This window comes from Nesoenas mayeri (assembly GCF_963082525.1).
Source record: "Nesoenas mayeri genome assembly, chromosome: 3".
NCBI lineage: Eukaryota > Metazoa > Chordata > Aves > Columbiformes > Columbidae > Nesoenas > Nesoenas mayeri.
The window spans coordinates 58,879,151-58,894,147 of NC_137544.1; the positions used below are offsets into that span (position 1 = coordinate 58,879,151).

General features: G+C 36.6%; 1 protein-coding gene across 10 annotated transcripts in view; it reads left to right on the forward strand.

Annotated features, from left to right (window-relative positions):
- Positions 1–1,598: 1,598 nt before the first annotated feature.
- EYA4 (EYA transcriptional coactivator and phosphatase 4) overlaps positions 1,599–14,997 on the forward strand; it is a gene marked incomplete at both ends in the record, with an annotated part of 134,813 nt that continues 121,414 nt past the window's right edge. For all 10 annotated transcript variants that reach the window (XM_080341019.1, XM_080341016.1, XM_080341021.1 and 7 more), the window contains one exon: positions 1,599–1,631. In XM_080341019.1, the coding sequence (XP_080197145.1) occupies positions 1,599–1,631 (33 nt within the window). The remainder of the gene's footprint in view (positions 1,632–14,997) is intronic.

A 14,997-nucleotide genomic window follows, 5' to 3' on the forward strand; every position in this document is an offset into this window, starting at 1 on the left:
AGCCATTTTGAAAAGCGGGAATTACTTTTAGCTTTCTCAGAAAGTGAAATACAGGCAACATAATTTGTGTGCTATTGGTCTTCTTCTTATGTAACATCATGGCAAAAATTAATGAAATGCGAATGAAAATGTTTTTGAATCTCAAAGAAGAGAGAAGGAAAACAGGAGGGTATAAGAGGTGGTGGCAGGAAAAAGTGGAAATAAAGGTGAGAGTGGAAAGAAAGTAGACTGGGGCTGCAAAGGTGCATGTGTGTGCGTTCTAGGAAATACCTAATATGAAACACAAGGAAATGCTAAGTTTTGTGGAGTAAACGGAGGTGTGGCAAGAGACACTTGAGACTAAGAGAGGAGGTATCTACAGGGCAGCATAAAGTAGTGGGTGGGGATACAGAAGTGCAACGGCTTGTAGCTCCAGTTCGTTTCAAATGTTCTGCAAGTACCAACAGATCTATACATTGTTTAACCTCAGGTAAGTAACGTTTATGTTTATGCAGGTTGAAGGTAGCATAAGGTGTAAGTGTGTGCTGGTCAAAATTTAAAACAAAGACCCATAATATATTTATGTTATTTGGCATACTCCCAGGTAATGTGTTCTTGAGATGCCTTTTTGATAAACAAATCCAGGTAATGTTGATAAACAAATCCAAGTGTTTGGGTTCCTTAATAACAGTATGTGCTTACATACTGTTATATATTTTATTTTCTTTTAAACGTAACACTAGCTTTGATTAATAATATTGTGATCACTGTATATATGAAATATCCCTGGCACTAAATTATGCAAAGTGGTTCTTTTCTGAGAATAGAGATTGCAACATAATTGTGTGGCTTTATAGTTAAGTTTACCGTAATCATTTGTATGCATGACTCGTAGAAAATAGGATTTTCCTATTGAAGGTCTCAATATTTGATGAGAGTGACTCACCCTATGAGAGAAGGTATAGACACAGCAGATAATTAGGGTAATGTCTGTCATTTAGCACTTTGTGGGGAGCTGCTTGTTATAACCACTTTGTGTATTTTATTTAATCCTAAAGGAATTTAATGGACCTTAGAGAGGGGACTTCTTGCTGATAATTGCATAATAACCTTTTTCTGCCAGACACTTAATGACTAAGAGGTTATCATTAAATGTGTATTAAGCAGTTTTATTCAGTGTTCCATAATTCTCTTTCTAATATGTTCTCCCAAGGGCTATCTTTTATTGTCTACTTAAACAACTGCCTGTATGAAACATATTAGCTATTTTATTGGTTTGTTTTCATAACTGTTTTTTCTTGCAGGAGTAGAAGAATTCCTACTTAAGTGTGTTCCTTTTTCTGTTAGTGCATCTTAGATAGCTTCATGAAATAATACTGGAGGTGTTGAAATATTTTATATGGAGCTAGGCTTCATGGAAGTCAATGGGAACTTTACTGTAGATTTTAGTGAAACCACAGCCTCAGTTAGGGCACTTATTTATTGCAGATTTGCCTGAAAAGTGTGGCCAACAGACTAATCTGTTATTTTTTTATCTTCTTTTTAATTTAGATTACTGAGCTGTAGATTGAAGGGAAGATAATTTTGCTTGTGGAGGAAACGAAAGGTGAACAACCTCCATGGAAGACTCTCAGGATCTAAGTGAACAGTCAGTAAGTACAAGTGTTGCTAAACTAAATGGAATAAAGTGACCTCTGTTCAAGGTGTGTCTGAGGGATTTTACTATGGATTTGAGAATTATAGTAAGATCTGGAAAAAGCTTCTGCACTTTTAGATTCAAACTTTTTCTTAGTTCATACATGAAATGAGTGGGTTTAATCTACTTTTTTAACCAGTTGAAGGTAAAATGTCCACAGTTACATAGGATTTTACAGAACTAGAACCGTTGGAGGTCTGATGGATATAATTAAGGTACACTGGAAGAATAAAATGTTAAAAACTTGCACAGTGGTTTGCCTTGTTCAAATAATTATATCAAAATGTGCATCTATAGTGGTCTGTCAGTTTTGCCAAAGCAAGAGTTACCAAAACCATGAACAAGAAATGTCAGATGGTCAGACTGTGGCAGATGATGTATATGAATTGTTTCAGGACTCTCCTGGATTTCAAGGGACTGTGAGATCTGGCAGTGTATCTTCCTGTCCTATGTCAGAGGGATATTTCCCTGGTCTCATCAATGAAGTAGCTGGGAAAAGCAGGGTGGACATTTCTTCTCCTTTTTCCTTTCCTTTAAGGACATGGTCTCTAGACTTCCTTACTACCAGGCTGCAGTTCTGAGGAGGCAGCATGCTCTGATGAAATTTAAAGTTGGCTGGACTTGCCATCCAAAGTATTGGCTTTGTTTTAAGATCTTAGTTTCCAGTGGTCACAATACTGGCAGATTTTGCAAGCACTATGATCCCCATGAGTCTCAGCTTGGGCTTAGTGCACTAAAGATCAATAAAGGGATTTTATATTTCTATTTCTGACATGGTGAAAGAGGTTATCCATGTAATAAACTAGTTTTAATATATTTTTTTAAAGCAGAGACTTTTATAAGTAACACAAGTGCAAAGAACTGAGAAGAACTTGCATGTATTTTTAAAATTTCAGTAATTTTGTTTAATAAGGAGTACTTTGCTCCTGACTGGATAGCTCCTGTCTGAGACTTTATCTTGGACTACAGTTTTATTGCTGATTTAATATGGCACAGAACTGGAAAGTCTTAACAGTGTCTTAAGTCACCATGGTGGCACTACTTTGGGCAGCTGCATGTATTTATGTATTTAAACTGTTCCCAAGCAAAACTTCAGAGCATGTAAAAGCTACATGGTTTCATGTTTTAATAAAGTTTTATAAAGGTCAAAAAAGATTAAGCAGAAGTTATTCTCTCATAGTCTGGGAAACAATTATTCTTTGCAGTATACATAGTACAGTTACTAGTAGGATATAGATGAGCCAGTTGAGCTTAGTACAAAAATAGGCTTTCACAGTAATTAAAATGTTTTTGCATCACTGGATGCCTGATAAATGCATACTTTAGTAGCCACTTTACTACCTTATTGTAGTCTAATTTCTTTAGTATTTTTCATAGTTACTACATAGCTTTGTGCTAATATGTGAGAACAGTCTTGCAAATGACAAATCAAGGTGAAATCTCTGCTAAGTTGGATATGGTGATAGGATTTTCTGTCCTTATACTATTGTTAGTGTCAGAAAACTGTGATTCAAGATGAGTTTATTCTTCTTGATCTTTGCTGAACAGTGTCAGAACTTCAACCTAATGGGTGGGAAGACTCCACTTTCATCAGTCCCTGCATCCAGGTGTGCACCCAGCCTAAGATCTCACCTAGCTGTTGGGCACTGTCCTGGGAAAAGGGATTGTGACATGAGGCCCATCTGCTTCGAGCAAATACTGAACCTTAATTTCTTTAAAAGGTGCAGGGCAGGTCTGTGGGTTAGAGATCCCAGCTAGAATGGGATGTTCACTAGCCAAGGCTTTGGTGGTTTAAGCTCCAGGAAAGTATCAGATGTATATCCTATACCCTTTCTGCTTGTACTACCCTGGTGTTTTGTGGTTAATATGTTTTGTACTGGTTAGGTCTAGGCAGTTTCTGCTCATCATGCAGGATTCCTTGTTCTTGACACGTTCAAGGAGCCTACATACTTCATTCTGCCTTCGGGATTCCTCTTTGGGAGATAGGTGCATAAGATTTAGATCATGAAATTCAAGGACTCTATGGATCCAGCCACTGCTCTGAGTGTATTAGGTTGTGTGAATAAACATGAATGTGAGACCTGTGCTCAAACTTGTGCTGGCACCTTGCTCCAAATGTTCTAGTCCTTGGTTATTTGAAAGACTGCCTGTTGCTGCAGCTGAGATGGGTTAGAAGGTACGTGTTGTTGGATGGTATGCTTGATAGACAGCTGAATTTTCTGAATAGAGGGATTCCTTTATTTAATCAATTTCCATGGGCAGTCTGTTAAAAGCCTTTTATCCTTGGGAAAGAAGGCCAGGCATATTTACTTGGGTTATTTAACAAGGTTAATTTTCAAGTTTTATTTAAAGAAAAGCAATTATGCTAATTTTTGCAAGTAGGTGATCCTCCTGGAGTATGATGGACTGTAGTGTAGCTTTTATTAAGACAGTCTTCTCCATAATTCCGAGATCCCTACTATTGTTCTAACTTGAGTTTCTGTTGTTTAGTCTGTCTTCTTTTCCAATATACTAATCAGAAACTTTTGGTTTGGTGATTCCTGTCCTTAAACTATATCTCAGTTAGGTGAAGCTCCTATGGTCACAGTTACGAGCAGTTCCGCAGCATCTCTGTTGTCATATAAGAAATAAACTCTTCCTCTTTTGTCTCTGAGCAGTGACTGCATGACCACATGCTGCTTCAGAAATCTAAGTGCATCTCTGTTCTCTGAGCCTCTAAAGAATTGCATTTGACTGAATTGAGCAGCTGCTGTGTTTTCTGAGACACCAGCTTGGTTAGTTATAATATATACACCATTTATTGCATTATGTCACTAGTTTATTTATTTTCCCTGTTCTGATTTATGGTAAATTCCTTGCCTCCGCTCCATTAAATCCTTATGCACCAACTGGCCAGCAGTCAGTCTCTTTGCCCTCTTGTTGTACCACAGAGCCTTTCCTTTGTTTCTCACTCCCTGTTCCATGTTGCAGAGGTGGGGGAATCTAGTCTTAATCTAGATTGTACAGTGATCCAAGGAGTCTGAATCAGAGTGGAGTTTATTATACTTTGGTTTCCCTGTCTTTGCACACAACTGCATAGGTTAATAACTGTATTTTGAAGTTCAGCAGGAAAATTATTCAAGTTACTGCCTGACACAGAGGAGAGCCAGAATCCATCAGGTGCAGCTGAGATCCAGGAGTTCCTGCAGCTGCATGGAGCGGGCTGGGCTGGGGCTCATCAGTGGAGCTGTTTCCTCTGGGGTGGGGAGGTTTTGTCCTAAAGAGTTCACCACTCTCTCTTTCTTTCCCAGTTCAGATGCAGAATATGTTCGTACATCATGCATAGCAGGGAAATTTATAAGTATTCTGAAAGAAACAGAAGAAAAAAGTAGCACGTGTACTTCACAGACCTAGGAAAATAACCAGGCAGTCCTTTTTATTTTCTGGTGTGATGTCTGTCAACATGTGCAGGCTGCTACTTATCAAGTAAAAAAATACTTAAAGCCACGTAGATTGGTTTTATGTGGACAGCTGTAGCTAGGTAAAAATGTACTATTGATAACTGTAATTGCCATAGACTTTTTACACACTAAATAAAAAAAGTAGAAGATATAATGATATAATGAAACACATTAGGTTTCATATTACTGTTCTGCCATTGTTCAAAATGAATATGCTGATTCTTACTAAATCCTAACTAGAAATAACTTTTTCAAAAGGTGCATGTTAAAATTCTATTTCGTTTTGAAATGGAAGAGAAGGATACTTTAGAGATCTTGCATTTATGAATAATCTAACAATCGAGAGATAAAATTTTTTTAAGACTGGTTTTGGAGATGGTTAATAAAATGATAAATATTTAGCATCTAAAGAGTCCTCTATTGTGCCTTGGTGTAGCAAACAAACATAAGGTTTTGAGAACTACAGAAGTTTTACAGTCTTTATTTTATCTTCTTTTACTCATTATTTGCTGTTCAAACTGTATTAGTAGAAGAAAAATAATTTGGCTGCTAACATGCTAGTTTAGGATTTCAAAGGGCCTTATTAGAAAGTGGTGTAATTTCATCCCCTGGCGCTTTTATATAACAGCGTGCATATTTAGATTACTTCATTTTAACCTAGAATCAAACAATAGATTGCAGTACTGTAGGGCAGGACACTAGCAGATGTGAGGCTAAACCTGAACGAACAGGTTTTCATTTTTGTGACATTTGGACAATCATCCCCATTGTCCCCTGGGTAAGTTATTTGTTTTTTATCAGATTATACAGACTGTCATATCTGTTACTTGCATTTATGCCCTACTTGCAGCTGGACAATCCCTGGCAACCTTTTTGGACAGTGTTGTTTCCCCGTTTTTGTCTTGTTTTAATGTGTGAAGGTGTCAGATGTGATCCCACTGCAGATCAGTTTTCTGCTGTAGCTACTTCTCTGTTGCATTTTGTCTTCCCCCTTCCAGGGCAGGCACCCTGCTTGTGCCCTGGGAACTTTGTCTGAAACTCATTGCAGTGAAATGAAAAATAGTTTAAACTCTTTTACTGAGTTTTATGTATCAGTCCTATTTTAGAAGACTTCTGTCTCGCAGCATAGCAAGTTGTGGTTCTTATCTCTGAGATATCAATATTTGTAGGACTTGGAATACTACGGGCAATTTGTCTTGTCAAATTAACGATGTTGGTTGAAAGAGATCTCTGGAAGTTATTTAGGCTAGCTTCTGGTCATGAAATGCTGTCTATATGCACAAATATTTCACTGTTATGGAAACCATGAACTATATTTAATATCAGTAAGCCATTACCTTCTGAAGAAATTATGGCTTTAGCAAGCAAAATCTAGTTGCCTTAATAAGTGATAATTTGCTTTTAACTAAAAATAATCATTGAAGAAAAATGCTGTAACTTCAAGTCAGTTGATGTAAAAGATCAGCATGTCTTTTCCAAGGTATATTTCTGTTCTGCACAGAGGACTCTTGGGTTCCTGGAGCATGGAATTCTCTGTTAATAGTGATGTTATACCTCTGATGCTATAGGGATATCAGATGTGACTTCTATTATATTATGACAGATAATACCACTGGAAAAAAAGAAAAAAATGGGTATAAAACCTTCTTTTCAAGGCCCGATACTATAACTGAGCCAATTTAGACCTTCTTTGGAGCTTCAACAAGGGCTTATTCAACTAAGAAAAGGTTTATATATATGCATGTATCCACAAAATTTTGAACATATGAGCCAGTCTAATAAAAGGTATTGCCTCTCCCTATAAATGGTGCTTCTTTATATTAAATCATCAGATTCTGACAGGCACACTTCAGGCTCTACAGTTGGATTTTGCTTGTAAGGTAAGATACTTGTTCCAGCATTTGAAATGCCCAGTTTATAAATTCTATACTTCTAATTTAATTTAAGATTGTATTTTAACTTATGAAAATATAATAATTTCCTTAGGATAGTGGTTGTACATCAGCTTAGGCTTCTGATTTTGGCAGATGTTAATATGTCCAGAAATACCTTCTTCTTCAGTAAAAAGGGGTCAGAGTTTTGTGACAAGTGTGAATTACACTGAACATATATTTAGTTTATTCTCATCTAGTTATTGTAAAAGGTCCAGGTGCAGTGGTGTGCTTAAGAATGTGTGAGACTAAAGGGATGTGATTAAGCCCACTGAAATCAATGGCATTTCTCATGTGCTTTAAGTTAGGTATGTGCTTAAATACTTTTCTGGAAAAGATTTGGAAATACTGTACAAAATAAAAGCAATAAATTCAGAAATATTTTATTAGCAAGTACTTCTGAATGATTTGTGGCTATGGCTAATATTTATTCAGCATCATATAACGGTCATGGTTTCTTTCTTCTCCCGGTAGTAACTTTTCTCTGAGTTCTAACTCAGTATCTGAGTGGTTGACTTGCAAGTCAACTCCTATTAAAAACCAGAAGAATGACAGGGAGAACTGTTATATTTTTAAATAAAAAAATGACACTAGATGAATAATCTGTTTTCGTATTTTATAAAGTCTGTCTTAAACACATTGAGCACATGCAGACCCATTAAACCACAGTCATGTCCTTGTCCTCTTTTATATTAACTTCAATCTTCAGCAATTTAGAGGAGAAAATGTTAAAAGTCTTGAAATGTTATGGCTAGAGTGAATGGAAATAGTTTTGTCTTAATATAACTTAAGGCAGAACTTGTCCCAGAGGATCCCATTGAAGAAACAAATAAAACTTGCATTACTCATTTTATTATTTATTAATTTTTAAAATAATTTAAGATTGGTTCATCCTTTGCTCCTAAAAGCAACACCTGATGACAGATGAGAATACTGTTTCTGTAGTGTGTTTTGCAGCATCCCAGCACTTGGGCTTCAGCAGTGATCGTGCTTTGGTCCAAGAGGTCAAATAACCCAAATGGGAAGCAGCATTGCAGCTGAGAGACACTCAGGTTCTCTTGTAAAGGCAAATTCTAGGTGAGAAACTAAGTTTATTTCAGCCAAGACCAGAGCTGGCCGAACAAGCCTTTTCTTAAATGTCGCAACAGACCTAGTTTGTCATCTCTTTCTCTTTGTGTATATATGTTAACTGCATCCTGACACTGTTTTCATTATATTTAAGGCAAAACCAGAATGTTGTTGAACAGAGCCATTAATAAGCTAAGTGTTTGTAATTTGTCACCTAACAACAAGACTGGGAAATACTCTGAAAAGATGTATGGTCCTGTAGTATTTAAGAACCTGTACCTGAAATAGAAAGATTTTACAAAAAATTTACTTATCATGGAAAACCTAGGCTACCTATAATAAAATATTTGTGTTTCAGTGGAATCAAGGGAGTTTCCAATTTTCCAGGTGCATTGCCTGAAGCCAAATAAAAAAAGAGAAAAAAAGGGGGTGGTGGAGGGAAGTCCAGTGGTTTCACAGGGACCTTTGGATAAGCCTGAGTCTCAAATACAGTAGGATTTGCTGGTTGACGCAAGTGTGTTCTTTTACTAACACTACTAGATGATAAAATTGTATCTGGGAAATGAGTAGATAAGATGTTTCTTTTTATGTTTGAGACCGATATAAATTCTAATCTGAGAAGTTTAATGTGCTTTCCTGTAGTGAAGGAAAAAGCTGTATACAGAGATCTGACCAATCTTGTGGTCAGATGTTCTTTATAACATGAATTGTCACTGGGATGCACTGGAAAAAAATCCCAAATCTTTACAGTAAATAGCAACATTACAATAGTATTTTTTGCTTGTTTAACAAGAATAAAAATAGCAGTGTAACAAGGCCCAGCATATTATGGTATTATATATGTATTAACAGTGTAATAGTTTTAATGTGTTCAGTATGCTGTGTGGCTTTCCTGACCGGTGGCTGAAAGAAGTTTGTAAGATACTACTTTCCAATGCCCAATGACATACTGTTTAATGATAATGGGGAGTATGTGGGGAGTTTATTTTTTTCCATGTAAAAGTACCTGATAAAGTTAGAATTTGCAAACATGAAAAGGAGGAAAATCTGCTGCGAAACAGATTTCAAAGTGGGGAATAAATGCCATGTTTTTATCCTTGGAATCCTTCAGGCATCCTGCTCGTGCTCATTGCTAAGCTCAAGGATATGCAAGTTGGGATTCTCATCTGTATTTTCAGTATATTCTTTGCTTTACATCCGACTAGCAAATGAGGTAGAGGGAAGGTACTTGGGACAGTGTCTCTGATTCAGAGGACCTGGAAGAAAAGTGCATTTTGATCCCTAATGCTTCTCTGGTTCCTTCTCTTGTTCTGCCTCCCATCCTCAGCCCCTACAGGCTCTGGTCTGGGAAATACTGGACATAGAATTTTCGAGGCATATATGATATAATTTGATAAGGTAATGTGGAGCTGAAATGTTAAATCTGAATCTTAGGCTAAATATAGAGGAATGAATATGAACTGATCCTGATTTTTGCTTTCAAGGAGTTTTTTGGTTTGGTTTGTTTTTTTTCTTTTGTTTTTTTCTTTTTCTTTTTTTTTTTTTTTTCCCAGTGGAAGCAGTGACTAATGAGATTTCTGTCATGAAAAAAAAAATGTATAGTGCAAATCTTCAGTTGTTCCTGATTCTGTGAATCCATTTTTGGCTTTGAATTTTCAGTCTTTGAATTTTCAGTCTTTGATTCTGTGCCACATGTAATTGTTGTTTATGTGATTCAGTCAAAGTATATAAGGGAAGGAGCTAAAGCAAACCTCATTTCTGAAAAGAAAAAGAGTGGTTTTCTTATTTGAGTTAGAAATGCTGTGAAAAATGAGCACAGGTTTTTCAAGTTTCACTTTGTCACTCAGTCACCTTCCCTCATAGCTTTGTAGTAAAATGTGTTGGGGTGTGACCTGGGAATGTTTATGTAGTAAACACCTACAGCTTGGCAACCTCATGTTTCTGGACACAGCAGTGTAGATGCTAAATTCCTTCTTTAAAAAGTCAAGCTATGATTGTAGTTCAGAAAACAGCAGTGAGTAATGTGTGCTTAAACTGTTCTTAGGAATTCTTCTTACTGACGCTGAGTAAACAGGATTTGTGCATTTTTCAGCCTGGGCAGGATTAAGTGTGAGAAAGAACTTCTTCACTAAATGGTGATCCCCATAGTGGCTCTCAAGCAATTAGAAAAACCTCTATTTGCTCCTTTTTCCACCCATTGAAAGATTCTTACTCTACTATTAAAATTCTCCCAGTAGCCTGTGCCTTGAGTGCAGCATGTTGCCTCCCAGCAGCTGAGGCATTTGCTTGAGTGGAGTCGGCTGCTGTTTCCTCTCCACCTTTTTGGCTTATTTTATTTCAGATATGAATTAAACTTGATAATATGATGATTTTCAAAACAATTAAGTTAAACTAATTCGGAAATGAAATTTGTGGAGTGTTTATGTCCTTTTCAGTGGTTTTTACCATCAGAGGGAGCACTGTGTTCTATACTTAAGCATTAGTTCTCATGTTATCCTGTGTTTTATATTAACCACTATTAATTGCATTTATTTAAACAGCCTGGCAGGTATTGAGAGACCCTGAGCCATTATGGGTGTTTGAACTCCACTTGCTTACCTGCTCATCACCACAGGCTGTTTGAGGATGCTTTTAATCTTATTTCAGGAACCAGATTCACTCAGCCTCCACTGCATTGGACACAGAGGTCTCTGTTCTCAGGGATGTACAGCAGATGGCAAGAGTGATTGTTGGGTACTCTCAGGCAGATCCTATATGCAGGGGTCTAACTGTTCCAGAGCTTATACCCCACCATGGTTTCCCTTTATATCCATTTAATCAGTTTCTTGTATGCTGGGTCATACATTGAGCTGCTGGTTATCGTGTTCCATTACTTATCTACTTTTCAAGTGATTGATTACTTGGACTATGCTCGAGTGCCAGTAATTACCACATTCACATGTTCAGTTTATGCTGAATAATCTTTAAGGCCTGTATTTGTTTATTTCTTTCTCTGTATAATCTCTTCTATGTAGTTGTATTGGTTTTTGGAGTGGTGCTAGAGCTTTGATGGGCTACAAACATCTGGACTTTCTACTCTTTAGCCTGTTATCTAATTGCTTGTTCATCATGTTCTCAAATTCATTGCCCAAGTTGAATAGCTTTGCTAACAAGTTTTCACAGTTTTCAGTACTTCATTATAAAAGCATTAACCTGTAGCCTCTGCAATGTGACACCTGTATCTAGAAGACTTATAAAAATGAAAATAATTTTATTCCCATCTCCCACAGCTTTGAAGGTGAAAGTGGCCTCGTATTTGAAGTTTATTACTTCAAAATAAATGCGTTTATGTGTTTATTAATAAATGGAGTAAACGACAATTTAAACCATACTCTTCAGGACATCACAAGTGAAAATGATAGGCATCCAAGCAATTTACACCATACTGAGTTTCGTGCATGACTTGCTTTAAAATCAATTAATCCAGAGTTTAATTAATTGAAGGAAATTTTTATGATTTTCTTGCAAGATGCTAAATTTAATCTGGAGATAACTGCAAAATGAGATTAGCAGCAAAGGAAGTAGTCTTTGTAGGACCCAGGGCAGTTACGTGATGCATCATTGGTTGATTGTTCATAAACTCTTCAGTTCTTTCTTGTTAGTACTAGACTTCAATAGTACTTAATTTTGACAAAAACAAAATGAGATTTCCCCAAAAAGTCAAAGTTGGCCTGAACTTTCAAGGTTGAACTAATATCTAATTTTAATTTAAATAGGGTAGAATTAGCTGACATTTTGAACAACTTATCCAGAACTATTTACTGAAAGTCTCTAAAGTTCATGTAATTTAAACTGTATTTTAGAATATGCCTATGGTACACTTCAGCTGTTTTTCTGATGCTGTTGAATGTCTTCTGTTTTGGACATTAACCTTACAAAGAGTTCTGTTGAAAGTCCTGGTGTTGAGCTGTGATAAGTAAGACTCTGAATAATTCCCTAACAGGACATCCTGCCTAATATAATCAGGTTTGAAGAAGTGACCTATTTGTCTGCAGTTGATAGGTTTGGAAAGCCTACAGACCTGCTTTATATCTAAATGCCTGTGTATTGATAGAAGAAGATTTGGTAGTAGTTAGAATATTGACATTTTATACATTCTGTAGCCATGCAGCTATAGTTAACCTTTTGATGTTTCTATTTTTTGTCTAGAAAAACTGAATATATATATAGAGCCTGATCCCAATGTAATTATTTTTGGGTGATGCAACTGTAAAATTCACCAGTTGTGGAAAACCTATCAGTAGAGTGTCAAGCAGACCTATTGTGCAAAAAGATTATGTGAGCACTTAAAAAAGACAAGAGAAAAAGAGATATGTTTAGATAGAACTAATTGCTACTTTCATTTTCAGTAGTGTACAGGAAATTGTATATTTTTTCAGACAAGGAAACTTTGGTGTGGTATACGTGCTGAAATACATAATGATGAAAACCAGACTATAATGGTCAGTGAGCTTGTACCATATACTCCTTCATGGATGTATGAATTTTTCATGTTTATGAAGAGCCTACTTTGCATCAAAAAGACCTTCATAAAATTCGATGTCTAAATGTATTTCCATTTATAACTGATCCTGCAATAATAGTGCTGCGAATATGACGTGATTGTGGATCTGCAAATCATACTGCAAAATTCACCTGGTTTACCTGAAAGAATGTGGAGGTAAAGAAAAACTGTGATTATCCCAGGGGCAGTGCTTTATTCTTCACTGTCTGGGTTCACTTAACTTGATGTGCATTGAACAGGAAGGATGCCAGCTGGTTGTAAAAGGGCTAGAGCATGGCTTCTTTAAAATCACCAGTTACAGAAACCCATCTGGCGCATCCTAAGAGGAGGAGCTGACCTACTAGCCATACTGCTCTGATTTCCATCAGTCTCAAGGGACACTCTTGGGGCCTTTAGTGGATACAGGATGCAGTGTCTAACCAGGAGTGATGCTGTATTTCAAAACATCTGAAATTTTCATCTGAGTGCTTCTCAGTGCTCAAAAATTTTACTTGCTGCTAGCATAGCTTCATAAAAAGATGAGATCAATATCACAACCCAGTCTAATTAAAAGTGTATTTTTAAAAATATTATCCATAATGAGTACACCATAAAACTCAAGAAAAGAAAGAGAGAAAGAGAGAGAGAGAACGGAAGAAAGGAAGAGAGAGAGAAAGGAAAGAAAGAAAGAGAGAAAGGAAAGAGAGAGAGAAAGAAAGAATGAGAGGAAGAAAAGGAGTTACACAGCTCATAAACCCCACTGGAAATCTCCCCTTTATTATTCTATGGAAATGGACGTTTTCCTTTTTGGAGTTTGAAACTTTATTCCTGTTAATAGTAGCCAGTATCCTTCTAGCAGACTTTGTCTTTTTCAAGTTGAGCCATTCGCTTGGTAGTGAGAGGATGAAAATACAGTAAAGTTTATTTTTCATCATGAGTAGCATTTTAATCTATTGTTCAAATGAAGAGATTCAGTTTGTGAGTTTTGGCTGTGAATGGTTTGTGTAGTTTTCTTTCTGTGTCTATGCAGTGCCAATTACCTGGCCCCTTGGACTGGAAGGATTTAACTGGAGCCATCACTGCTTAAGCACTGTAATTTTAAAAGTCTTTCTAGGCAAGGCTGTCCTGTAACTCTTAGCTAAAATTGAAGACATCAAAAAGGTTTATTTTTCTGAAATAGTACAACAACTTTGAATTTGCTATAACTTTTTGTCACATCTTTAGTAGCAAGGCTCTAGTGGCAATGAAACGTGTTCATTCCTCTAAAGAGAAGGATTGCAGCGAATAGATAAGAAACAATGTCTTAAGTGCAGAAGAATGACACTAGCATTGGCAGCTCTATGTGGAGTATTTTTCTCAACGTACAGGAGATCTGTCAAGTGTTGCCCATACCCCCATTTGTGTATGACAAACATTCTATACACTGTACTGTTGAGACACAGTGTTTCTTCATGAATTACATTCAGACATAGAATATGGCTAAGTTCCATAGATGAAAGGTGAACCTTTTCTCAATTTTTTTAACATAGAATACTTATACCATTTGTAATACCTAGCTCAGTTTTTTTTTTTTAAAGATTTATATTTTCACTGAGAAAATTTTCAATGGAAAGTATAAATAGGAATGTATATGTTATAAGTTATTTTCTTTCAAATTTTTAAGGCTGAAACAGAGCAAAAGAGAGAAAATAGTATCTATGGGGGAAAAGCGTAACCAAATGTGTGAATGACGACTGTCAGGATACTTTGACCAAGTATATACGTTAATGTAGAAATGTGAAGTGCAGCATGGCTGCACCATGGGGTGAATAGACACGGGTCTTTGGCTGTTTCTTTTGATAAGCAGCTGTGTTTACTTTCCATGTTTTATACTTTTCAATGCTGCTGCTGTAACAAACCATTGAAGTGCCATAACCAAGTATGGTATTCAGTAAAATGAAAAATGAAAAATGAAAAAAATGTTGTCTAGGGGAGGCTCATCGAACTTCTTCTGATGTTTGGAGCTGACCTGGTCTGCTCCCAGTATTCACCACTCCTTTACTACTGTTTGCTGGGAGAGAATGCTGGAATCAGTCCCTGCTATTCTGCTGCTGCTCAGTGGTTGTTGAGCTTAATATTAACAAAATTTTAACCTCAAACAATGAGACCATTATAAAAGTCTTGAATCTTTAGACGGCACAGGGACTATCTCCAGCTGCCTTTTTTTCTTGTTTTTCCCCTATCCTTCCTTGTAGTTTATAAGAATCTTCTCTCTCAGGGGAGTGTAAATAGTTTCTCTTGAAATTTCTGTTTGGAAAATGGTTTTTAGCAGATGCCACAGTACAAAGCAAGCAGCACAGGTTTGTGTGTAAATCTGCCCAT